The sequence below is a fragment of the Antechinus flavipes genome, chromosome 1 (genome assembly GCF_016432865.1).
Source record: "Antechinus flavipes isolate AdamAnt ecotype Samford, QLD, Australia chromosome 1, AdamAnt_v2, whole genome shotgun sequence".
Classification (NCBI taxonomy): Eukaryota; Metazoa; Chordata; class Mammalia; order Dasyuromorphia; family Dasyuridae; genus Antechinus; species Antechinus flavipes.
Window position 1 is genome coordinate 696,637,406 of NC_067398.1, and position 27,303 is coordinate 696,664,708.

At 41.7% G+C, this 27,303-nt stretch overlaps 2 protein-coding genes across 11 annotated transcripts in view; one reads left to right on the forward strand and one right to left on the reverse strand.

Moving 5' to 3' along the window:
* SH2B3 (SH2B adaptor protein 3) overlaps positions 1-6,037 on the forward strand; it is a 98,596-nt gene extending 92,559 nt beyond the window's left edge. For all 4 annotated transcript variants that reach the window (XM_051972793.1, XM_051972795.1, XM_051972792.1 and 1 more), the window contains exons 3-8: positions 3,021-3,122; positions 3,246-3,337; positions 3,741-3,838; positions 4,005-4,219; positions 4,336-4,507; positions 4,631-6,037. In XM_051972793.1, the coding sequence (XP_051828753.1) occupies positions 3,021-3,122; positions 3,246-3,337; positions 3,741-3,838; positions 4,005-4,219; positions 4,336-4,507; positions 4,631-4,935 (984 nt within the window). In that variant the 3' untranslated portion in view covers positions 4,936-6,037. The remainder of the gene's footprint in view (positions 1-3,020; positions 3,123-3,245; positions 3,338-3,740; positions 3,839-4,004; positions 4,220-4,335; positions 4,508-4,630) is intronic.
* Positions 6,038-8,950: 2,913 nt separating this feature from the next.
* Positions 8,951-27,303, reverse strand: part of ATXN2 (ataxin 2) — a 71,795-nt gene continuing 53,442 nt past the window's right edge. For 3 of the 7 annotated variants that reach the window (XM_051972784.1, XM_051972785.1, XM_051972790.1), the window contains 7 exons: positions 25,529-25,713; positions 24,907-25,039; positions 19,635-19,688; positions 13,840-13,985; positions 12,608-12,835; positions 10,329-10,497; positions 8,951-9,550 (listed from right to left, as the gene is read on the reverse strand). In XM_051972784.1, the coding sequence (XP_051828744.1) occupies positions 9,522-9,550; positions 10,329-10,497; positions 12,608-12,835; positions 13,840-13,985; positions 19,635-19,688; positions 24,907-25,039; positions 25,529-25,713 (944 nt within the window). In that variant the 3' untranslated portion in view covers positions 8,951-9,521. The remainder of the gene's footprint in view (positions 9,551-10,328; positions 10,498-12,607; positions 12,836-13,839; positions 13,986-19,634; positions 19,689-24,906; positions 25,040-25,528; positions 25,714-27,303) is intronic. The other 4 variants (XM_051972787.1, XM_051972786.1, XM_051972789.1 and 1 more) reach the window with 3 other exon arrangements.

Sequence of the window (27,303 nt, forward strand, 5' to 3'; positions counted from 1 at the left end):
GATCAGCTGACTTCTCGGTTCTTATCGGTCGCCCCCCTTCACCCCCATTCTTCTCTCTCCTCAGCAGATTTCACTCGTCTTATGACCCTGGAGAAATCTTATAATCAGAGAAGGAAATGTAGATGATAAAGAGAGGAAGGAGGGGGAGCAGGGAGAGGAGATTGGGGCGGAAGGGGGGAGGGAAAGCCGAGTTCTCATTCATGTTACCTCCGGCTCCGGCCTGTCCACGGGAACATCCCCCAGCCAGTTGCACGGGGCTTGGGGTAGGACTCCATCTTCCTTTTGCAGACGTGGACACGGAGGCTCAGAGAAGTTAGCAGCACTGGCCAGGTTCTCCAAGACCGGAAGCTCTGTCTGTGAAGGCCGGGCCAGCCTTCCCAGGGCCTTCCAACTCCTTCCTTCCTCCCCTTCTGCCCCCTCCAGGGGAGCCTTCCCAAGGAGGGCCGTCCTTCTGTCCCCCTGCTCTCCCTCCTTACCCCTTAGAGTGCTTCCTATAAGCCCTGGCCGCACTGCGGATTGAGAGCTGGGGCCTGAAGTCACAAAGACCCAAGTTCAAATCCAGCCTCCACATTTAACTATGACCCTGGGACAAGTGACCTGTTTGCCTCAGTTTCCTCGTTTGTAAAAGTAGCAAACACGCCAAGAAAAGCCCAGAGTGGCCACAGGCAATCAGACGTGACTCAATGAACCCCCGCAGACGCAGGAAAGGAGCCTCCGCAGGAGGTTCCTCCTCCTTCTCCCTCCCATACTTCTCTGCTCTGTCCGTTTCTGTCGGTGCCACCTTCTGGTCTCCCATTTGAACGCCAGCCCTCTGCAGGCGGGTTTATCTTCAGGGCTCACTGACGGGCACGCGAGACCAGCCCAAGAAGCTGGAGCTGTAAGATGACCCCGGGGACGGGCGCCGACAGCTCATCACTTGAGGGGGACAGAAAACAGGGCGGGACTGTTGGGCTTCTGTCCGAGAAAGGACGCCCGGAGGGGTTTGGGAATAAGATTCTGTTCACCCCCTTTCCCAGGAAGACACCCAAGGCATAAAGGGGAACAGATACCTGTAGGTGGCAGAGGTAGATGGAGAATAAAGGCCATCAGGACGGGGCTAGGCCAAAGTGGGGCCGTGGGCCAGGGGAGAAGGGCCCGAAGGCATCTGGGACTCTGCCCGGGCACAGGCTCCCTGACTTCCCTCCGCCCATCGGGGTCAGTCCCTCCGGTCACCTCACTCGGCTGACCTGGTGAGCCCAAGAGAAGGCGGCTCTCCCTCTGGCTCACCTTCATGACCCCAGGGAAGTTAACAGGTGAGGGTGGGAATGACAGGTTCTCTGGGTCCGCGGTTCTGGAATGGCCGGAGCAGGCCCATCACCACTCATCGCTTCTCAGGAATAGGTTGGGCTGGAGGGGGGTTCTGCAGCATCTTCCAGGAGGGTGCCCAGGGAGGACCACAGGCAGGAACCCCTCCCCCCCACCAGCCACAGGCCACATTCGGTACCCCCAAACACACCATGGCCCGATGCTCCCTCCCCAGCTTCCTGTCATTCCCTACTCCTTTCTTCCAGATCTGCTTATGTCTCTGCAGGGAGCCAGCAACCACAATTCCAAGTCCCTTTGTCCCCCTTCCCCAACCTCCAGATTTTTCATCTCTCTCATCCTTCCAAGCCCCCTCGCCCTTGAGGACGGGGAAGGAGTGGCAGTGGTGTTCCGAAGAAAATTTTGGTTTAAAAGAGACAAAAGTCATCTTAGATACTGGCACAAGATTTATTGGTCAGCCCCACAAAATGTCAAATCCAAGTTGTGCCCCTTACTCTTGGGACTTTGTGTCCTCTGCAACATGGAGGCAACTGGGCTGAAGGTGGCGTTGCAAAGGGCCTCGCTGCCCATCCGTCCCACCCTCACTCCAAGGAAGCAGCGGAGCAGAGCTCCTCCACACCCCACCGTGCTCCGACTTAAGCCCGTGTTCTTTCGGGTAACCGGGAGCGTCGTGGGGAGGACAGGAGAGCCATGGGGGGCAGGAGAGAGACAAGGGGGGTGCAGAGCTGCCGAGGGAGAAAGAGAGCCCTGGGGCCAGAAAAGCCTCACACCCTTCCCTCAGCCCGGGCTCCCTTGAGGACCGTGTAACCTCCACAGGAGGGAAATCTGGTTTCATTCTGACTGGCTCACATCCCCTTTTTTAGTTCAGGGATGAGTCACCGGCTTCAGCCCAGGAAGGAACTGCTCTATTCCGTGGGGACAAGGCTCGAGCTTCGGGTGGGAGCGCAGGACTGGGACAAGAAGAGGCACATGCTCTGAAAAGCACCTCAGTCACTCAGGGTCCCCTCAGGGAGAACCACAGGGGTTGGGGGAGGCAGAGAGACCACCGGTGTTTCACAATGGGGACTCAGAATGATGGAATCAGCCAAGATGACGTCCCTCCCTGCTACAAGACCTATTTGGCAGACGGAGCCCTAGACTGGGGGTGCTCCCCAAGCCCCATGGGTAGTGTAGGAAAACAAGATGCCCCTCGGGCAGAGACGGAGGCAGCACCCTGTCTGAGCACTTGCCAGCCCTTTTCAGACGGGCTCTGAATCCCTGGAGGGCAGCTTCAGCCTCCAGAGGCGGCCTGAACCAAGGCAAGCAGTAAGGGAACGTCATCTGTGATGGGCGCTTTGATGGCCGGCCTGGCCAGGGCCTGGGCCCAGCACCTCAACAGCCCCCTTAGCTCCAGCTGAGACGGAGGTTGGCTAAGGGAGTTGCCCCGGGTGCAGGGGGATGGGGCAACACAAGTGACTGGGCCGGTGCATCTGGCCAGCGGGCCCCATGCCCAGCCCGTCTGCACCCCTCCTGCTGACTAAGAAGCAATTGCTTGCACATGTTGGGCCTGGGATGTCATTCCAGGGCTGTCTAGAAAAAAACGGCAGGAGGTAGGGGGCTGGCTGGCCGCTCCCTGGCAGAGCCCAGGAGCCAGCAGGAACGGCTCACTCGAGGTACCTGGTGTCCAGGAAGCGGTCGGGTGCCCGGTAACTGGAGGACAACCCGTTTTTGCTCCACAGGGTTCCAAGCCCAAGTTCCAGGCGGTTTGCTCTTCCATTCACGAGATCCGGAGATGCACCCGACTAGAAATGCCTGACAACCTCAACACCTTTGTCCTTAAGGTAAAGGCCTTCTGCAGCCTCCTCTCCCTCCCTTCCCTCTCCCCTCCCACTGGCTGTCCCTCCCACCCCCGGAGCCAGCCAGGGCCCCAGAGGTGACAGTACTCTCGGTTCCTCTGCCTCCAGGTGAATAATTTAACCGACATCATCTTTGAGACAGGAGATGAGCAACAGCTGAATTCCTGGACCACGGAGATCAGAGAATGCATGAGTCGAGGGTAAGGCTTTGGGGGAGGGGGAAGAGCCTCCTTTCTTCCCCAGTCCAAAAGCAGCAACCCATAATGCCCTGCTCGTCTCGTGGACCTGAACCACGGCGTCCAACTCCAGTTCTTTGGGGACTGATGCGACCCCTCTCTCTCCTTTCTCCCAAGACGGCAACCCTCTCATCTTCATGGCTGCTTCCAAGAATACAAGGGGAGAAGGAAGCGGCTGATAACCCCGGTTCTCGACCCCAGTTGTTCCTGCTGGCAGCAGGCTTCCGGGGGCTATGGTGCTCACCGCTGCCGGGCACATCTGGGAGGGCAGAGCAGTGTCAGAGGTGCATCCCCAGCCTCCAGGAAGGTCCTTCCAGGGAGAGGCAGGAGCTGGCAGGGGAACTAACTCTTCTCTCCTTTCCAACAGGCTAGAAGGAGCTGACCCAGAGTCACATTTCCCCTCACTTCCAGACCCTGGGATTACATCCAACTCCCCCAGCGGGAGCACCGACTCCCTTACCCAAGGTAAAGGTCCTAGACGGCCTGCCCTGAGAACACAGCGCGGGGCGAAGCCCTCTGAATCCCCCTCTCCTACACCCTGTCCTTGGAGAAAGATCTCCCTCCACGGTCTGCGCCCGGCCCGCCGGGTCAGCCTGGGACCGCCTCAGCCTTACCCCCTTGGCTCCACTAGGTGCCTCACCCGGCGGACTCCTTGACCAGGCCTGCCAGAAAACAGAGCACTTCCTGTCCTGCTACCCCTGGTTTCACGGCCCCATCTCCCGGGTGAAGGCGGCTCAGCTGGTGCAGCTGCAGGGCCCCGCAGGACACGGAGTGTTCCTGGTCCGGCAGAGCGAGACACGGCGGGGAGAGTACGTCCTCACGTTCAACTTCCAGGGCAGAGCCAAGGTAGGGGGCCAGACGGTCTCGGTCCAGGTGGGAGGAGGCGCGGGGGGACCCGTCCCCCGGACGAGGGCCTTCCTGCGCTCAGCCCCTGTCCCCTCTGCCCTCATGCTCCCCGACAGCATCTGCGCCTTTCGCTGACCGAACGAGGGCACTGCCGGGTGCAGCACCTGCACTTCCCCTCCATCGTCGACATGTTGCACCACTTCCAGCGCTCTCCCATCCCCCTCGAGTGCGGGGCCGCCTGTGACGTCAAGCTCTCCAGCTACGTGGTGGTAGTCTCCCAGGCGCCAGGTGAGGCTGCGCAAGGCTGTAGCGGTGCCCCGCATGACTCCCAGGGATCACACTGGGTGAAATAAGGGGGTGGCTGCTTTCCGTCAGGGCCACGGTTCCCACTCTCCTCTCCCTGTCTCCCAGGTTCAACCAGCACGGCTCTGTTCCCTTTCTCTGTCCACCGCTGGAGCTCCGACCTGGGCCTCCCTCACCTGACCGCCTCCGGCTGTCCCCACACACTTCTCCCCGAGGACCTCCCGCCATCCAGGTCCTCTCCCTCCGAGCAGATCTTCCACCTGCTGCCTCCCCCCGAGGAACTAGCCAACAGCCTACGGCACATGGACCAGTCGGCAGACCCCGCCGGCCAAGCCCGGGACTCCGATTACGAGATCGATTCCCCCAGCAGGGGTCACCTGCGGGCTATAGACAATCAGTACACGCCTCTCTGAAGGGCGCAGGTGGCCCAACCTCACAGAAGCCACAGGCACTTTGACCTGTAGAGTGGGAGCCTTCTGAATGTACCTCTTTATCTTTCTGTGGGTCCTCCCGCCATCTGTAGGCCGCCCTATTGTTCTTACTCCACGACTTTCTAATCTGTTTACACAAGTCATTGCTGTTGAGTTGCCCATACCCACAATGCTCTCAAGTGCTGAAGAAGGGGTCTAGGAGGGTCCGCCCCACACAATGTCCCCACCACTGTTCATGGCTGCACCCAGGGATCCAGAGGCTGGGGCAGAAAACGTACTTTCCTTTTCAGGGACAACTTTCTAGGAAGTGGGTCAGGAAACCCTAAACACTAATGCCCCAAGATACAGATTGAGGATCCCCCCCCCCCCATTTCAATAGAAACTCATGTCACCAAGAGGAAAAGATGAGACAACTATGTCTCCTGCCACAACTTCTACTTGCGCTCTCTGAGTGAAGGGCAAGTTTTTGAGTTCAGTGGAAATGAAAACAAAAAACAAAAAACAAGTTTTGTAACCTCCGATAGTCTTAAAGGAAGTTTTAAACCTAAACGGTTGCTTGCTTTTCATTGCACTGTTTAGACTAATAAAAAAAATGCTATCATTGCAAAAGTTACTGTGGGTCCAGGCCCAAATGGGCGTGCTTTGGTCCCCTAATAATTCTCGAGAAAAACCACCATTCCAAAAATAACAATGGGGTGCCCTCAGAAACAAACTGCAGAAAGCGAAATGTGTCATGTCTTAAGGGAAACAAAAGTTTTGAATGCCTTGGGAGGACAGTGATGAAGAATTCTATCCTGGTGCCTTATTTTAAGAACTGGATTCTGGCTTCTATTAACTTCTTGCTGGGCATTAGTGGGAAAGAGGGGAATCGTGATTTCCCAGACCCTTCTGAATGAAATTCTTCACCTTAGGTGGGGGGGGTTACCCATAACACTCTTAGCACTGGTAGGTTTTCCAATGATTCCATGAATGAGTTATTTTTATTATGGGACCTAAAGTGGAAGCTAGGATTTCAGGGCTATGGCCAGTAAGACTGTGTAGCGTATTCAGTGTTTAATAAACTTCCTGTTCTATTTGCAAGCCAGCCAATCACTGCTTAAACTCGTGTGTTGGGAGGGGAGGGGAGTGTTTAAATATTGTGTGTGTGTGTGTGTGTGTGTGTGTGTGTGTGTGTGTGTGTGTGTGTGTGTATGTGTGTGTAGAGAGACACATAAAACAGAAAAGACACTCGTACACCTCTCCACCTCAGTGAGATCTGAAAAGTTCTAGTCTTCCCTTTGATCTCCTGGACAATTCTCAAGGGTAGGGCTCACAAAACCTTAGCATGGAAACACAGACACAAAGATGACAGTGACTCTCATGACCCGGCCTTCAGACATGTGGGACACCTTCTGATGCTACTTTTCTTTTCAGAAGCTGAAATCAAACATAACTACACATTTAACACATGCAATTTTGTACATCTACACATGCTGGAGCTGCTTTGAGAACAAATTCTGACTCTGATTTTATGGAATTCCTCATCATTACCACTCTCCTTTAACACCAAGGTTGTAGGAGAGCAATTTGGAGAATGACGTGATAATACTCAGGGCCCATCCATTAGCCAGCCTGATTAATAATCCCAAGTTTAGCTCTAGGGCTGCTGAGAGCCAAGTGCTACAGAAATGCAACTCAGCATTATCACTTTCATCGCAGCAAGGATTAAAGTAGCACCTGGCTGCCCAACAGCAACAAGGGACCCCTCTGGTCCCAGCAACTGCCTGTCAATTCCTGATTATAAGAAAAGGAGATTTTGGCTTCTGTTTCCAACCTCTTCTTCCTATCAACAGCTCAATACTACGTATCATCATGATCAAAAGCTCTAGGCGGTGTTTCCAGTTTGGCAGGGTGAGTAAGGGGGCAGCTTGGAAGCCAGGAAGGCCTGAGTTCATGTCCTGCCTCAGACACATGCTGGCTGTGTAATCCGGGACAAGTCACGTCCCTCTTCAGGGTTCAAGACAGAGAAGGTGCCGACTTGTCCCCTTGTAAAACATTAAAGGCGGAGAGTCAGGGATTGGGCAGCTGCCATCACGTTAGAGCAGCCCTTTCTGAAGGTAGGCAACTCACGTCAATCCCTTGTACTTCTCCTCAGCACCTCCACCTTAGAGAATGCAAAGACAGAGATGAACAGTTAGAGCACATTTTCCTTCCCAGAGGGTGGGCCCTCTCACCCAAACATGCCCAATCCAAAGAATTCAAACTCTCCTTTGTCTGAAGGCTCCCTGATTAAACGACTCGAATGCCTGATTAAATGACTCGAATGCATTATCACACAAACAGTGAGTTTTGGCGACACTAAATTGCTGCCTTCTCTCTTCTACAACACTCCCATGTGGAGGAGACGGAAGGAGGACTGGAACACATGGTGGCTGCCTCGCCTCGATGGTTTGCACAGCATTCCCCTTCCCTACAGGGAAGCCTTCTCTGTAGCTCCTGCCATCCATATTATCACCATCAATTCTCCTTCCTCAAATCACCTTTATTCTGAGCAACGTAATTCTTGATGAACCACACGATCAAACCATCAACCTTTCTCAAGATCCCTGCTAAAGATGAGTTTCACATTTCTGAGAAGTTTTTTCAGCACCTAAGTCACTGCTCTTTCCATTTTTCCTAACCACAGTGAAAAGAATCATTTCAGTACCAATTACCTTTTGTCTCCCAACACCATCATTCCCAAATCTAACCTGTATCTGGACTAAGACTGGACATGGAAATTCAAAAGAAAAAAAAAAAAAATCATCAGCACCAAAGTAATTAAGCCCACTAACCTGCCTTGAATTCTAGACCAGCAATTACTTTTATCTGGTATAAATCCTCTGCCTCTGTTAATTTCTGGACCCTGTGGTAGAGAGGAATAACAACCATTTTTAATACTGTGAACCAGAGCACTGTTTTTTACATACCAATTACTTAGCTTGCAAAATTGCCACGGATGGTTCTATCCTAAGCCATTGCCTCCATGCTGTCTACCCATGGCTCGTTATAATCTCTACAGATGTCACTTGGTACCCCTTCTCATCACCCTCCACCCCAAGCAATCGGGGGCTCAACAGTATCCTTAGTCATTCTCAACCAACATGCATTTTCAATCCAGCATTTGTTAGGCTAGAATGAGTAGTGCATTCTTTTAGGTATAAAAAGGTACTTCACAAAAACACAGAAAGTAGATTCATCTTGTATCTTTAAAGCTTTTGGTCTATTAGCCATGTACTTCACTACTCCTGTGGGAGAGGTTAGCCCACATGACATCTGCAATGACAGAACAGGCCCCAGGGGGAAGCATGGATGAACTGTAATCAATCAAATAACTTATTCTGGAATAATGCAGATTCTGCTATAATGATGTACAAACTGCTAAGTGAATTAAAAACCGTTTTCAGAAGCGCTCTCTCGTCTGAGTACCCTAAGTGCTTTCATTCTTGATTGTGTGGTTTTCTGTATGAAATCCACACACTGACAACATACTTGCTTGCTTTCTTCAGCCTCCTGCCACGTGACTTGGCAGAGTCAATATGAGCTCAATACCCTCTGTCAACAAGCCAGTGAAGGCTCTCGGGCAGCCTTGTGCCCCCCCTGCTGGCAGAGTAGCTCCAGATACCTAAGGCAAGAGCCCCCCTGCGGAGGGCAGCCAGCCTGGGCTCAGGACTCCCTTTGTTCCTGAGGGGCCAGGCTGGGTTCCACCTGCTAGGGGACAGCCTTCTTCCTTGCAGCAGGCACACCACATTCCTCTAAACCACCAGAAAAACCATCCTGCCTTTGCATTTCTCAAACAAGGCTATGTCCTAAGCTCAGAAAATGGCACGATCAATACTAAAAGGGAAGAAAACAGATTTAGCAACTTCTTTTTTAAATGGTAAATCAGATTAAAGATCGTCTACTAATCATCCGTCCTATATTAAGCTAAGATGATAATCAACTACAATAAAAGTAGCTTATACAAACACACATTAACTTGTATCAGTTTTTAAAACTTTTTTATTTTTAAATTTTTTTTTAGTTTTTATTTTATATTATCTACAAAGTAAAAGTGTTTTCCCTTAACTTAAAAGTAGCACCACTGCCTGTTGACAGTGATCACCTCATCAAACTTGATTTATAAATAATAATCCATCAGTTTGACGATAAGAATTTACTGAACCTTTTTCAAGTTTAGTAAAAGGGGCTTTCCAAGTCTTGATTTTTAGCGGTAATAGCAGCAAGAATCACTCGTTACTTCTTTTGCTAGCTGATGAGTTCATGACTTTGAAGGGTCATTAGAAAATAAATAACTTCCAGTTTTCAGCAAGCAGAGTTGGGGCACTTGCATGGAATTACGGGATACCCGCAAGGGCCTACATGCCTCTACTCAGTCCAAATGTCTTCCACTGCAAGGTGAACTGTTAGCATTCCTATTGGATGTTACGAGAAATCAATTTTTTTTTTTAAAAAAAAATGAAATGAAATTCTAGTTTTCTGTGCTTCCAGTTGGTAGAAGCAGTAGAAGGGAGGAGGGAATTTGGCCTTTTGCTTCCTCCAGGGCAGCCTTACAACTGCTGTTGGTGGTGGGCTTGTACTGTAAAAAAGAAGAGTGAATATTTAAACAGAAAACTGGCAGGACCGCACAAATTTTTCTAATGTTTTGGCAACACATACAGCCTCATGCTATCCTTAGAATATCAGCTTAAATCAAAAAAAAAATCAGATTTTCTTTTTCCCTCCCACCTACACCAAGGGGTAAACTGGTCAAACTGGCAAATACAGCTTTTCGTATAATGCTCCAAGGACGATTTTCAAGTTGCTCATGGGAAAAGGAGGAAGGGGAAGCCACGTTCACCCCAAATTAGCCAAGCACTAATATTTACTTTTGGATTAAAAAGGTTAGACTGTGAAATATTGCCATAGCAGCCATCAAATAGCAGAGTCCACCCTTAGGGATAAGCTCCAGCCCCTGCGCTCGGAATCAAAGGACAACACACAGACCTCTTCAACCGTGACTTTCCAGAGGTGGCCTACCTTCCGACTAGGCTAGAGCAACCCCCCACCCCCACGCCACGTTGTTGGAATTCAGGAAGAAAACTACTGCTCTGCGGCTCACTGTCATAGCGAGGAAGGCCAACACAGTCCAGTACGCCAGCTACCCAGAACGCTGCTGCTACCAATCCAGACCCTGGCCGCCCTCCCTACAGAGAACACGCCTCCTCTTCTCCTTGACATCACAGCCACGAGAATCCAGGAGCTTCACACACTGACCGATCTGGCCTATTCTCAAACAAGATCTGAAGCGTTCACTGTCATTCAGCATTCGAGTCAACGGTTTGCGGTGTATCAGCCCCTACACACACACGCCTCACCTGAAGGGTGCGTCATATAAGGGAAATGCGCTGTTGTCGAGACTGGAATGGGCTGTAGTGCACTTTGAGCGATGGCGGCCTGGGGACCGCCAGGTGGCTGGGTCGTCATTAGCATCATTGGAGCATGAGCAGTTGGATGAGAAGGAACCATTCCTGACTGTACATGAGCCTGAAACAAAGAGCTCATTTACGCAAACAGGCAACATCTTTGGCTTAAACAACATGTCAACTGTGTTCTCATTTTGCGGAAGACTGAAGGACACTGAGGGCTTACTTTCTCGAGGTGGGCTCCCTATTTGGTTACAGTTGACTGAGGAGCAAACATCCTCCAACAGTGGATAGAATTCTACCAATACAGAAGAGCACGCACCAAAGAGATCTGGATGGAACCCGGGGCCGAGACATCCCGAGCCTCTCCTAGCCTGACTCTCCGCACAGATCTGACCGTCTGGATCCTAGGTTCACGATATTGTCAAGGAGGAAAGCCTTTCAAAAAGGCAGCAATGTGAGGGGTGACTGGAGCTTTCAAAACTTACTACATGGCAAAGGCACAAATCAAATACTGACAGGTATGTGACATCTAAGTTAAAAGACAACATTTTGTTGAAGGAGAATATCTTACAGTAAACTTAACTAGTCAGAGATTTATCACTCAGGGTTCTTCAGTTCTCTAAATGCACACATAACTTCTCTTTCTCCTAATCTCTAACCACAGTACCTCCATACTACTCACAAACGTTTCCACGAAGGGCAAGCAAGAGGAATTAAAGAACACTTCAACAAAGTCTGTTTTACTGCTGCTAGCAGCTTTGCTAAAAGATTGAATGATGGGAAGTGGAAAAGATTCTGTGGTCTTATGTGACTGGGGTAATTGAAAGATGTGTTCCATTTTTAAGGTGGTGAAACGGTCAACCCAAGTTGTGTCGTGAGTGAGTCAATGGTGCCAGGAAGAGCACTCCCTTGTCCTGACCCCTACACCATGAACGCTATTCTAGCCCATGCTGACTTGAATGAAAAACGTGTACTCTTTCATGCTAGAATTTCAGAAAAATCTATGTACTTTTTGGGCCTCCCTTGTAGATCTTGTGTTTTTTCTCCTCCTAGAGTACAGCTCAGAAATCACCTCAAAGTGAGGCTTTCGGTTTACATTTCTATTCATCTACCAAACTAGCCAGAGCACATCAAATAGCCTTGAAATCTTAGTTGTCCAAGCATTTTACCCAACCCCATAAGATGCTAATGAGACTGCATACCAGGCTAAAAACTCTACGAGGCCATGAGGTCCAAACTTCCCAACACCCGCTAGATTCCATTATAGATCTTTAACCCCTAAAAATTCACTTGGTGACTAAATAAATCCATCTCTCAACTGGAAGGCCATTCTGAGACCTCCTCCCCGACCCAAGCCATCTCAATGACAAGATACTAGGCACTCATAGACCTTTAAACACCATTTGACCGAAGCTGGCGCTGAATATCGAAGAGCTGGGACTTGAAGATTCTAAGATCCAGAGGGTTCAGTTAATAGAAAACCACGCAGACCAACCTCCTGAGACGGCTGCAAGGCAGCTCAGCGCTAACGTGCCCTCCTTTGCCTTCACTCTCAGCAGCCAAACCACCTTGCATATCACCTCTCCTTTCAGCCTCTTCACGCAGATGACCGTCACAGAGACCTGGCCATCTCTTGGCAGCCTGAGAAGCCTAAGGGAGCTGCTGAGCCCCGCATGCTCCCAGAACGGGGACCCCACTCTCCTCCCCCGAGGCCCTGCTCTCCGACCCTAGCACGCTGCACCAACCCTTTTCATGAAGCATTAACACTGAGTCAGGAAGAAACTTGAACCAGACAGGGAGAGGCCTTTGGGAAAAACTCATCCTGAGGACATGCTCAAGTTTTCCAGCAGCCAGACCCAGGTCAGTCACCTCCAGAGTGCAGGGGACGTATGAGGCCCCAGACCTTTCATACTCACAGCATAGAAGCCATATAAAACAAAGCAAAGCAGACACAGAGAGAAGGAAAAAACATGTTGCACTCCAAAGACAGTCTTCAAATTTCAATTGTGGGACATGAGTGAACTTGCTACTAAACAACTTCTCCCATTATAAAACCACACAAACATTCATTGATGGCTAGATCACATGTATTTGAAGGATAAAGGGAGACAGGTAAAGAGCTTCACACATGGGCTTTTCTAGCTTGGAGAATGTCTGGTTGCTCGCTGAGAATCTGAGAATCTTGACATTCTACTTGGTCTTCAGAAAGTTGGTTAAAGTTGGTTTACCTGAGGTACGTGGGCCATGTGGGGTGGGTTGGTATATGCAGGCTGGACATGAGAGGGGTGAATCGTAAAGACTGTTTGTTGTGCTGCTGGGAAACTATTTTGTGGAGATTGTGTATTTGAGCCCGGTGTCATAGAAGGTGGGGTCGGTGCCAGACCGGCATGGTAAATGGCCGGCTGCTGCTGGGGGTTTGCCAGATGAAGGGCCTGCGCAGCTTGGTGCTGATGGTGCTACAAAACAAGAAGAAGGAAGAATTAGTGACGAGCACCCTTCCTCCATTCATACAGAGACAGAGGTTGGTGAGGAAACCAGCAGAAAAGGAGGATGCCCACAGGAGGAGAGCTGGGCCAGGAAAAGGGACCAACCCGCAACTGCTGTTGTCCCAGGCCAACACAACCCCTTCTCTCTTCTGCACTGGTGGATGTCACAGTATGGACATGCTCATAGGTGTGCAGAGAAACTGTCTCGAGTTGCAAGGAGAATTGATGACCCTAACAAAAAGATTCAACTTCCTTAGACTTAAGGTTTTGAGATGGTATAGACCAAGCAGGAGCACCAGAACCATGCAACACAAAGGCCCTAACCGGCACAAAGCATGAGAAGACAAGAGGCTTGTCTTCTTTCCTTCCTCTGCTGAACTTTTCTCGTGCATTTTCAATACTCAAAAATAAATGAAGCTGAAGTCTTATCTATTTGGAGATCTTCAATAATGCTACTGAAATCCAATCCATGACAACCAACCCTGTGAAACTTTGGTCCATGAAGATTTTTTTTTCCCCTATGGATAATTTCATCTTTGCACACTTAAAAACTTCATATTATTTAATCTTTAATAAGAAACTAGTCTTCAAGATTGAATCACCCATCACTGAAATTTTTGAGAATAAAGCAACGTCTAGTCAAAGACTACTGAAATATAGAATGGAATAAGCTTCTCTAAGGGAGAGAGCACTTTTAAACATCATTAGTAATGATTTTGAAAGATTATTCACATTTGGAAAAAATTTCATTTTTAAGTCATTAATTTTAAAGATTAATTTCTGTTTTAGGGGAAATTGTTTTGTAAGTAGTCATAAAAATTAAATATTACATAAAGCAAGTCAAGTCCATAAGGAAGTCATAAATCTTTACGAAGATGGTCCCAAACAAAAGTATTTGTTTTAAACAGTAACAACATCCTTTCCTACCATTTTCAATATTGGTTCAAATGACAAAGGCAGATAGTTCTCCTTACCTGCACAGGGCTAGGTGCAGTGTGGCTTCCCGAATGTTGGTTCTGTTGTTGTCCAGTAGGGGTGGCAGAAGGCTGAGGATGTGGAGTATGTGGGTGCAGGGTAGCATTAGGATGAGCATACTGCTGAGCAAGGGAACCAGTAGAAACTAAGCAAAAGAAAAAAAAAAAAGGAAGACTAAAGCCACTGCTTTATACAATAACATTCACTACTCCTCTATAACTCTCATTAACTATGTATCTGTTGGTCAAAACCATCTAACTTCTGTCATTACTAATTTCCCTTCTCTCAAGAGGATCTCACACAACTGGCATCTATTAAATTATGAACCCTCTTAAGATACAAATTACTAAATAACCATTACTAACATATCTCACTAATATAGATTTTAATGATCAGTCTAAAACATTCTGAAATCTACTTCATTTAAATTTCACAAAAATAAATACTAGAAAAGAAAACTTAAAAGTGTAGGCAAACCCCACATAGAATGTGCATGTTTATCTAATATAATACAATACATTTCAATTCAAATATAATGATAAAAACACAGCTAGGCCATCATTTGGCTAACCTCACCATGCTACTGTTCTGGAGTTGACATAATAGTCCATATGCACACAGCCTTCTCTCTAGACTGTGTATACAAAATGCCCACACAGGTATACCCTGAACAATTGTGGCTCTATAAAAGCCAAGCACGATACTCTAAATTAACACTGAAGATCTATCTTAGGTTTTCTCCTACAATCAAATTCAGAAAATCTTCTTGTGTAGATAAAATAAATAAATAAACAAAGCACATTTCTGCCATCCTGTAAAGCTTCTCAGAGGTTGGCCCAGAAAGCCATCATCATTTTGTAATACGGAGTTAATATAACTTTCTGAGCTGTAAAGAAAATTTAAATCCACCACTCAAAACTATCCATTCCTCAAGCTAAGTTAAGGAAATTAGAAGAGCTAATTTAAATGTAGAACTTAGTTTGTTAGAGACAGAAATAAAACCAAATATTGGTGAATGTCAGAGTATTTTGGTTACTATTTAAAAAAAAACAAAAACAAAAACAAAAGTTGCTTCTATTTCGCAAGGTTTCCAAAGGCAGAATGTTTGAAAGTATTATAAATCTGAGACTATAGGAAGAACAGAGAATAAAAATGTTTACCTGTGAGATGTGTGTTAACCCACAAATCCACCCCAGAATCCCTCAATAACTGAGCTTGTTTTTGCAATGACCCTTGAAGACACTCATTCTGGTCTCTCAACACACAATACTATAAGTTACTATAGTTGTAGGGCCCATTGTAGGCAGAAAAGAAACCTTTCCTTTTGCTGTCAATTCCCTGCTCAAAAGTCTAACTTGATTAGGTGACTGGAGTTAACGATGAGCGTCATGCAGAGGGTTAGGTACATGAAACAAGAGTTAAGCACTGTTAGGACACACCATTCAGGGCTTCGGGAAACCTAGGGCCAGGAAAGTTGGTCCTGTTTTCCCTATGGCTTCGAAGACCCCAAAGAGCCTCTGCTCTGCTATGTCATGATCACCTGTGCATCCATCGCCAGAAACACAGTCTACATTAGTGGACCTGAATTCATAAACAAAAGGAATGTGGTTTGTCCATTAGGAAAAGCTTTCTGACCATAAGACAAAAGACACTAGGAATGTGCTAAGGAGGATGACAGGACCAGAGCTAGAGCTGGAAGGGATCTCAGAGTTCATTTCATTCAATCTCCTCATTTTACAAACGAGGGCACTAAGCTCCCCAAAGGCCCAGTGTCTGACTTTAAGTCACAAATAAGACTGGAGAAAGGACATGAACTCAGGTCTTCTGACTCCAATGCTCTTCCCATTGTACCCTTCTACATCCCAGGAAATTTGTGCTCCCTCATTGTCTAGATTTTATGACATAGGAAAGAGACGGGATAGGTCATTCCTAAAGTCAAAGGGTCAAAACAGAGAAATTCTCAAGTTCCACAATTCCATGAAATTATTCTCAGTCTGAACAAATTCAATGGCTTAACTAAAAACCACCAGCCAAACCCATCCAGCAAGTTTACTTTCCTTTTCCCACAGCTGTCTACCTAGGTCTAAACAGAAATGTTTACTCTTAAGGATCTATAATTCTCCACAGCTATAAGAGGGAAAATACTTTGACACAAAAGGTCTTGATTTTTTTAGTTTGACTTACCTGTCCTTACTAAAACTTTACACAAATGGTTAAATTAGAATACCTTTTTGATTCCTTTTTGAAGTAAGTAAATTTAACTTAAAGTCAATCTTTAGTCATTCACTCCAAATTCAGATTCATTTCCAAACCAAAAAAACAATGGTGACTTTTCCTTGTCTCACTAAAAGAAACTTAATTGCTTCATTTGTAGCAGAACCAAACTCCTATCAGAGCATGACTTTGTAGTAATATATATACCAACTAAATACATCACAACTCACTCAAAACCCAATTTATGAGTTTTTGTGAGGGTCTTGGAAGCATAGACCTTCTAAAGTTTCCTAATTTATTTACTTTACCCTCGAACACTGATTTAAACAAAGTGACAAGTTTTTCTACTAACAGCCTCCATTAACACAAATCCTAGCTTCTATACTAATCACTTGTGTTGAAAATGAAATTATGCAAGTTTAATGAGTAAATTAAATTCATAAATGAAGGTTAAAAAATGTTTAAAATTATTACTCAAAGAACTCAACCTAAAGATCTTTTATGATGGAGGGACTGTACTCTTTGAAATACCACTACCTCTTACTCTTCTTTGTCTAGATTCAAAACAGAAGAACAATATTATGTTCTATACAAATACTTCTAGAAGGGCTAAATCCATATTCCAACTTTGAATATTTAATGGAAATATTTCAGGTTGACACAAGCATTTTCAAATACTCATATTCATCTCTGCTCTCATTACTTTTATGTTGGTTTAAAAAATTCACTCACAAAGACACAAACACACACATCTTTTCCCTATCAAAACTAATAAAAGTTTAAAGGCAGAAGACATAGGGGAGCTAAAAAAGGTGGGGGACAGGGAAGATAGATACTTTAAATTAATTGCATAGTATAAATTATACTTAAATTCTAGTTAAAAAACCAAAAGTTACTTATAAGTCAAAAAGATGGCAGACACCAGGAAGGAGACTTTAAAGGTTTTAGAGAGGAATTCATATTGCATGAAAGAAGTCCTACTCTCTCTTGTTCTTTGGGCAATTTTCTTTGCTTTTTCTCTAGTTAACAGAAAAAAAAAAAAAAAAAAGATGTGTTAAGATCAAATAATAATAGAAAATTTAGATTACTTGTTCCCTATGAAAGTTTAGGCCTTTGGGAAACCTATGATTTTACAATATATATACAAAGAAAGATTATTTCTCCTGACTAGGGAGTTGTTTTCTAGAATTTGACACTGAGTTTTTATAACATTCTAGAATCTTATATATTTATATGAGTTACTACCACTGAGGCTGGGGACTAGAGGAAGGGAAATTGAGAGGGAAGAGGCAAATTAAAAGCAATTTAAGATAATTAGGAAGGGTAATTTTCCTTTTAAAAAGAGAAATAAAAATTTTAAATTCAGAAAATGGGCTAGGAAGCTATATTTGACAAACATAATAAAAATATACTTCAGTTCTAAATTACAATCAACTCATGAAATAGGGGAAAGGAATGAAAAGAAGAAAGGCTAGTAAATGATACTAGGAACAAATGTGTGGAGACATACTAATGGTAAAAAGAGGTAGAAGAGATTCTGAAATAACTTGGTCAAATTTAAATCCTTTACCTTAGCTAGTCAATGAAAAATCATAAATGACTTTTGGTATTCTGATTAGTCCTTCAACAATTAAACATCATCCATAGTTCAAGTTTTAGCAAATATTCAGTTAGCTCTGAATGGAAATTCTACAGCAGCTTCCAGGGAGGACAGAGACTGAAGGTCCTTTCCAGCTCTAATGTTTTATATCTATGGCCATGCAAAGCAGCACTCTCTCATACGGTAGTTAGCTAGAAAAGAAAAAGTTCAGTGCTAACTCAGAGATCCACCAGCCAAGTTAAGGAGGGGATGGGCATTCTTAAATATAAGTATCAAGAGGACAAGTAATAAAATATTACAAATAAAAAATAAGTCAACTTCATGATCTTATTCCATTAAATTTCATAATAAAAGACTGTGTTTTGTTTTAAAAGTAGTTTTACCATCTTGACTTTGGATGCACAAGCTGGGAGAGTTTTCCCAATGTAGCACAGATTTGAAAACAAAACCCAAATGTTTCAAATTAATGCTGAAGAAAAAGGGGAAGAGAAAAGATGTTGAAAACTTTAGAAAGTAAACAAAAAGGTAACTAGAACAAATCAGAACAAACTGATTTAACATGAAGAAAAAAAAAAGAAGTAAAAAAACAAAATGAAGTCACAAAGAACATTAGCATTAATTAGCAACTCAACTGTTAGTACCTAAGACTGTGTTCTCCCTTTCTCAGAGAAGGGAAAGTTCTGCTGTATCAAACAATTATACTTTAAGTATTAATGATCAAAGACTATGACCTTTCAGCTACTTACCAGGAAAACTTCTTTCAAGACTACTGCCAGAGACAGTAAGATGGTGAGGCTAACTACCACAGAGACCTCAATTTAAGTATTAAAGAACTGACAAAGCCTTTCACATACTGTAAACATATACATACAGTTTCCCTTTAAGAGTACATACATACAGCAAGACTCCATTTTAAAGAGTATCTATTAAAGGATTAAACTTGTTAAAATGTCCATATACCAAATCAAAATATATACATACTATTCTATTTTAGCAACGTAATTTTTGGATACCAAGTCATAATATGCTAGGAAAGTGTATACTCTAAATGAAAAAAAAAAATCTGTTAAAAAAGACTAAGATATTTGATAGGTGTGTCATTTGAAAAAATTCCAACTACAAAGAAGATCTATTTGACATTTCACACAAAATAAAAAATATTAATAAATATATAAATATTTCTTTAAAAATTCCTGTTTTGTTTCCTATCCAAGTATTACTCTAATGTGTATTTGAGTTGCTCTAGGGATGCAGATTAAGCACCACTACCAGGTTTTTGAAAGCCCAAATCCATCACTTTGCCAGATACAAATATTTGGCTTTTCAAGGTTCTGTGTCCTTTTTATGACACAAAATAAGCTTTTAGGAAATGTCTTCCCACTTCATTCCAAACTGGCTCATGATGTATTTGTTCTTCCCTCCACCTGTATATTTAATATCATCAATTTGATACCATTCATTTATATAAATATAGCATATTCTAGTAAAAAGACTTTAAAAAGTTTTCTACTTTGAGAGTTATTCATTTAAAAACTTCAAAAATTACATATTATTTTCTAACCAGGAGACTTCAAAATAAAATTTAAAAAAATAGAAAAAAAAATTTGAATCCTAAGGTCCCCAAACAGTTGTTCCTTTTAAAGGATTCAATAACCTTACTCTGACACAAGATGAAGGAACTGGTTTTATCTTTTTTCACTACAACTGAAATCATCTTACAAGAAACCTACTCAACATTTGCAATGATTGAGAATATCTTTGCTTGGTATACATAAATTAGTGTCTTAAAATAATTTTTCCAATTAACTCCAGCTTTTACAAACTGAGTATCATGATTTTTTTTTTAAACCTTTGCTTTAAGAATGTTAATGAATGCCTTTGTCTGGTACAAGATTATTCAACAAGTCTACTCCTCTAACATATAATCTTTAAAATGTGTTTTCCTGTACAATCAAAATTAATATAAAAAACCCAACTCACTGGCAAAGTAGAAAGAAGGGCCTGTCTCCTTGTTGTATGGTAATTTGGGACATGCTGAATTTGGAAAATAGAAAGGTAAATTAGCCTTTTTAGGTGTGTACTTTCCTAATGTTCTGGAAAGGATGACATTCAATCACTTTCTTCAAGATTGCTTTCATGCAGAACTTATTTTATTGCTGACATTCAGTACTTTAAAACATTATCACTAAATTAACTGAAATTATATGGCACTGCCCCAACAGTCACTTTTCTTCTGTACTGGGGTGGTCCAGGTCCACATGTTGACTTGCTAATTGAAAGGAATAAAATTAATATATAACAAGAGACTCCTTTGAACAACTTTGAAGCAAATCTTGAACCCAAAATAAGATAATTTAGCTAAAAATTTACATAAGTTAACTCAAATGACATTTATAACAAACATTCAAATTTTATAGAAACTATTTTATGAAAGGAAGTTTCTAGGTTTCATTCAGTGGGCATTTAATAACTATTATTATCATCATCATCAATAATACAAAAAAGTACAAGAATTCAGACTTCCCAGTGGTTAAATATAAGAGACAAGCTGGACCAGAAACCAGAAAATGGGAGAAGGATCACTCCTAAGAAGGGGCGAATTTAGCTCTAGCCTTTATAGTATTATCCCCAGCATCTAAGATAGTACCTGGCCCATAAGAGAGGCTTTATACTTGACTGATGTATAACCATTTACACACATTCAAAGATCAGCAATTGGATAGCCATTTACATACAAAGATCAGCAATTGTAGAGTTTATGGTTCCAACTAATCTGACAATATCTGTGCATCCACTGACAGAATTTTCAGCTTAACAGTAACTAAGGAAGTAAATGTGACAAAAAAAATGGGCAAAAAAGTGACATTAAGTGTTCAGATGACATTCTATGTACATTAGAAAAGTTTAAATAACATTCAATAACATCAAAAATTCTTTTAAATTGATTTGTTAAGATGTTACATCTTAAATATAATTATGTAAGGGAAAGATGAGTTATATATAATTGTGCCTTCCTCTAAAGGGCTTTGTGTTAATTAAAAATAACCAATGTGCAAACACATTTCTTTATACCTGGACCTCCAAGAACTTACTATTTTAATAAATAGTAGATGACCCCATGAAAATAGCATATAACCAATGAAATGTGTCGCATATGACTGTGAAGAACAATTGTTTCCTAGACTTCACTTTGGATTATGGGGAATCCAAAGAAAAAGCCCAACAATAAGAAACAATAATATAGAATCTCCAAATCCTCTTGTCAAGTCTGAACTAAGCCCAATATATTTAAATTATTAAAAAGTACTTAAAGACACAGCTATGTCCTACCACTAAAGAGGGAAAACATAATACCAAGTTTATTCCATCTCACAAGTCTTGTTTTTTAATAATACCTCCTGCTATTTACCCAAATCTGAGGGGTATTTTCATGCTGCTCTCAAAAAGTATTCACCATACTGATCCTAGTAACTACTTATACTACTGACATCATGCTGACAAAATCAAAGTCAGTAATAAAAGAATACATTCAATTTTAAAGGTCACACTTAATACCATGCTACAGGAATATGGTTCTTATGGAAGAAAAGGAGGAAGAAGTTGAAAGAAAAGTAGGAAACTGCACATCTTTGTAACATGCAAAAATACTACCAAAAATTTTAAGACACTGTCAATTCATTTTAACCACCTGTGAGGCTAATGAAATGTGTTTAAGCTGCAACAAAGTGATTTTGAAAAACCTTTGAAGAATTCCAGCTTTTACACATATGCACTTAATCTTCCGTTCACATTAGCACTAGATGTCTTACTTCATACTGACTGGAGATAAATTGAGTAAGAATAACTACTCTGCACATTTTACTTTTCAAGGTAACAACAATGAAGTTATAAATTACAATTTGTCTTTCATAGCGCCACTGACAAAAAGGGAGTAGTCTGATGCTGCTGTTTAAAGAGACCTAGCCCTGTTTAAAAAGAAGGATAGGTCAAGTCAGTCAAGTCCCTGGTTATTACATTAATGTTATTTTTTAAAGATGGCAGAGAAAACTAATGTCAAAACTGGAAGTACTTCATGACTATCTATTTAAAATTATACAACACTTTCTAAGTGAGCTGACTGAAAGCTTGAGCTTGTTTACCGATTAATATGACACTAAGAAAGTATGTGATTAAATACTAAATAACTGGGCAACAGTGTCTATAATTTTTACCTACGAAATATTAAGTGTGACTGCAAATAAGTGGTAAACTTCAAAGGCAATGGTGATCTTTTAAAAAAACAAAGAGGGTTTAAAATTCTGGAAAAATTAAGCTCTCTAAAAATTGATAAACAGATCTCAATCAGGATTTTTATATCACATGATACTCTCTTGGAATATGTAAAAGCAATGAGAAAGCCAAAGTGATAATATGAGAAACATGTGAAAAATGTCTAATAATCACTTATAATAGATACTGTCAAGAGCACAGCATCTGTAGTATACTTCTCAATGATTATAGTACAATTAAAATCATCCCCAAAATGAAGGTGCCATCTACCAAAAGTATGGCAGTAAAAAACAGCTTATAAAATGACAAAAAGAAATCTTTAAAAGAAATCCTAAAGATTGATTTTGATCGGGATTAGAATGGAAGCCAAAGGAAATGATACAGAAAACTTTCATTCCTCCTGCAATCCAAATTTCACTCAACCTCTAAGGAAACAATAGGATATACACAAACTGCATCAGGAAGTACTGCTTTTAGAACAGGGTTTATACAGTTTCATTTAAATCTCTTAGTATTGAGAATAAGAACTAAAGAACTGAGTTACTTTCAGTTTCATGCCATGAGATCTTAAAGACATTTTCATTTAGAAATGATTTTGATTAAAAATTACAAGAGCCTACACCAGGTTTGAATTCAGAAGAACATGAGTTCAAATCAGACTAAGATTTTACAAGCTACGTGACTCTTGGCAAATCACTTAACGTCAAATGCCTTAAAAAAAAAAAAAGAATGAATAAATTATAGAGCCTGAGCAACAGTCAGTTGCTTTGACTCTCATATGGTCGAGAAATAGGATTTTTGATGGTTAAAGTGGAAGATGTACTCAATTGTTTTTAAAATTCAGATCTTTTCACAAAAATCCTGTTAGAGAAGCCCTAGAAAGATGTCTATGCCTAAGCTTCTTGTATTTTTCTATTAACACTGAAAAGGAAGCAAAGAGTATTCATGTGCAACAAAAAGTTGTCAGAGGTTACATAAACGTTATCGTTAAAACGACACTCGAACAGGGTATTCAGAAACTGCATCAATAACACTTTTCTACTAAGTTAAAATCAAACTGTGCACCCTACCTCCTCTTCCCCCCAAAATTTATTTTTTCTAACATAGCAAATTTCCTTTCCTAATGCTTTTCTTCCTTTGGACTGGGAATCAACCCAAAAGAGTTTTGTTAGTTTAAGTACCAATAAAATCCTTTTCATGCTGATCCCGAGTTGCAAAGGCTGTGTTGGCAAAGTACAAACTCTTAAAAGGTTTTACAATGGTCTGAGGTTCAAGGAGAGCCAGTTGAAGGGCAGCATCTGCCATTTAAGAACAAGCCCAACTACAGCAGGCTCATCACTAGAAGAGTGGCAAATAGATCATTATTTTCCCTGCCATGAAAATTCAAGAAGATAGATACTAAGCTACTGAATGATTAACTTGTAGAGGGAAGAATCCATGTAAGAAAAACCTATGAAGGACTGTTTTTTTAAAAAATCTGCAAGAGTATTATTCTTAAATAGAAATGATTATATTTAAGTATAATGTGGCTGCTGCCAGCTTTTGGATAAGACTAATATATTAATGAAAAATGTATCAATTATTTCTTAATCTGAAATTATCTCTGAAATTCTGGATATTTGGTAAATCCAAAAATAATCGACAAAGTCACTTTATTTTAAATATTATTGCAATGTTTGCATTTCTACAGGAGAAAGCTGCTGGTTTGGCTTAAACAAAGGTCTATCAAAATAACAAATTAAGCTAAGTTCATGGCTTTTAAAAATTATTAAGTACATGATAAAGAGATTAAATACTTTACATTTTGCAATAGTTTATTCTATGTCTACTCATAGCATTTATTTGTTTAGGTTTAGGTTATTAAGATTATGTTTCATTTCAAGATAATGCCTATCAAAATGACAGTTCTAAAACATACATAAACCCCAATTGTTTTAGGCTATTTACATCAGAGGCAGCATGCTGAGACTATGTCAGTAATATCTAAAGCTACTATTAACATCTGTGATTTTCTTTAAAAATTAAATGACTTGTTGTGAACATTCTATGAGAATATCAGTTTTAACTAAACTTCCTTAATCCCTGTGTGTTGACTACATTCAATGCACAGAATATCACCACACCACCTGTCAGGATTTGTTCAGTTCATTCATTTTGGTTCTAGCTCTTTTTTTTTCCTAGTTCTGATTTTCACTACATCATTTCATAGAAGTCTCTTCAGGGTCTTGTATCTTTCAGCATTTTGCTTTCACTTGTTGATCTTATTTATATCTCAGAACCCAATTATATTTATGCACTGCATTTGCTTTAGTCTTTTACATACTGCTGAACATTAATGTCTTCTTTAATGACAAAAACGAATGTCATTTAAAGCTTTCTACAGAGAGCTTTTATCTTTTTTTTGGCTTTATAAATCCTTCTATTGTTGAATATTAAAAAGATTATTTACCCTTTACAACAGAGTATCACTATTCCATTTACTCCCATCGTTTCAACATTTCTTAAAAAGGTTTAATTTTTTTGTTTGTTTTTAGAATTCAATGAGATGACATAAAATGTGGACCTAAATTTGGGGACACTTGCTATTTTATACTATCATTTTTAAGTATGGCTTAATTAGAAAACCAAAGGATGAAGATGGTGATAAATGATAACATTTTAGCTTATACAACATCTTTAAAAATATATATATATATATATATAAAATACATTATATATGTTGCCATGTCTCTACTTAACATCCTAAAGAAAGGAAATGAGAAGTAGCATTACCTGCACCTTACAGATGAAATATAGAGAAAGGTGATTTGCCTAGAGTGATAAAGCAAATCAGGCAGGTGAAATTATATTCATTTTCAACAGTTTACTGATCCTTAAAGTTCTAGTACGCCAGATAATTTTTTAAGTCATTTTCAAAGCTTAAAAGAGATGAAAAATAATCTCACACGATTTACAACAACAAGAACATGAAAACGTTTCCTACCATACATCGCATGTGTCTGCTCATGAGCACCATACTGAGCTGCTGAGGAGGATACTAAACCAGGCTGGGCATGGGTTGGCGGGGCCATCATTCTAGTATTACCCTGTATCACAGGACTATAGACATGAGGATGCTGTGTTCAAACAAAAAAAAAAAAAAAAAGGATAAAAATGTCAAAATAGCATTTAGATGTCAAGAATCTTAACTCTGTAGATCATATCTCAAGTAACTATCATTTCAGAAGACCTAAATTAACAGAGAAGGGAGGGCAAGAGAACATTCATATAGAGCTATTAAACAAATGAAAAAATTCTATCTCCTTAAGTCTTTTAAATGGATCATTGCTATCTAGTAAAGAATAAGAAAAAACTTATCAACTTTTCACATGATAATGATGAGAATGTCTAGCAAACACTTCAGAAGCTATACTAAACAACAAATCAAATACTTGCAGGTATCAAGTTTATCACTAAAATTACACTGCTAGGGTAAGGAATATTAGGGAGCAGAAGGAAATATTTGCTATCAAATCGCACAAAATAAAAAAACTTGTCAAGTGATGCTTTAAAATTCAAATGCAAAGCAAAAGAAAACGAAAAGAGGTAAGGGGGAAGAGCCTCACCTGAGATTGATAATGTGGCACATGCTGAACAAGAGGCTGATTGGGAAATTGCTGAGGGCTGTAGGCCACATATTGTGCTGAGTAGGCTGGCGGTGTGGCCACGATGGGCGGGCCTGCAGCTGAGGCAGGGTGCATCAGGGTGTTCTGGGGGTGCTGATCTTGCCGCTGTTGGGGCATATTTGGTACTACAAAAGACAAATTTATATAAGGAAATAACTTTCTCTTATGTTCAAAGATGTAGCATTGTTGGGGACAGGATAAAGATGGTTTTGTCTGCTGTGGACTTTTTTTTTCCTCACCTCCCTTTCCCCACCCTCCATTATTTTGTTAGTTGTTACATTTGGGTTGGTTTTTTTTCCATTATGTAAAGAAAATAGAAAAAGAGTCAAGCAGTTATTTCCTTAAAGTGTATCTGCCAACACACACAGACCCAAAAGTACACCTATATTGACAGTTTGCTCTTTAAAAGAGTAGGTGGTACATGGGTAGAACCTCGGACCTGGAATCAGAAATTAGTTCAAATATCACTTCAGACTCTTAATAGCTATAGGACCTTGTAATTGTGACTCAAATGTCAGCTTACCTCAATTTTCTCATCTTAAAAATAGGGATCACACTATCTCCTAGAATGGTTATAAGGAACAAATGAGATACTTGTAAAGCATTTACCACATCTGCCTGGCCTATAATGTACTTATTATATGTAATTAAGTTAGACATATTTAAAAATATGATGTACTAAGATGATGTTTGCAGTCTTATGCCAATGCTTTCTCATGGCATGTAGGCAACTGTTGCATATCTAACAGACTGTTATATGAGGAAAACCTTAGCTAATTAATCAGAAGTTTGACCCTCTTGGTGACAAATCATTTGCCCACGATGATCCATAAATTAAAAATGTACTAACTGAATTTTAAATAGCTTTATTACCAATGGAGATAGATGTTAAACTGTGAGCCTTTATATTTTTTTCTGTTTTGTAAGAAACAAGAAAAACGAAAACATACTACCAAAATTACCACTAAAGCAAAACAAGCATATCATGACCTTTGAAGACAATACCCTGCACACAATGCATCAATCAGATATAGAGAAAAAGACATTTATTAACAGGAAAGGATATAAGGCTGAGAAAGCTAAGATTAGGTTAACAGGAAAAGAAATCACCAACACTCATAAGTTGCATCTCTACAACTTGATTAGACCAAGTTCTGTAGTCATCGAAGTATTTCACCATTTCTCTGCCTCTGATACCTGTCTTCTTCAGAGCCCAGAAAACCAAAGACTTGCCCAGGCTGAAACCTTCTCTACCTTTCTAATGCTCATTTCTGGACTCAGCATATTTACAAATGTAGACTGTCCCTAACTTCATTCATGTTACACAAGCTAGAAGCGCCCACCCAGGGAGAAGCCAGAAGTAAGGTCCTACAAATCAGCACCAAGAGTCAAGAGTAAGAACACTGGGTAAGTCACTGTTTAGCTCTAAATCGTGGCTAGAGGGATTCCATCTTCTGCAATATCTGAAATCACTTTTCCAACACGGGGCATCATGTTCTGTGATTTTTTCCCTCTCAATCTATGCAAGTTCCATCCTCATGTATCCAAGAAACAATTTGAAATACAATGAATTAGCCAATGAAGACCTTGTGGTTTCTTTTTTATAATTGTAAGAAGAAACTACTTATATCCAAGATATATTAATAAATATTAGACAAAAACCATTCCATGACACAGGTGAAATAGGTGGTGAGAAAAATAAATTTTTGAATTTT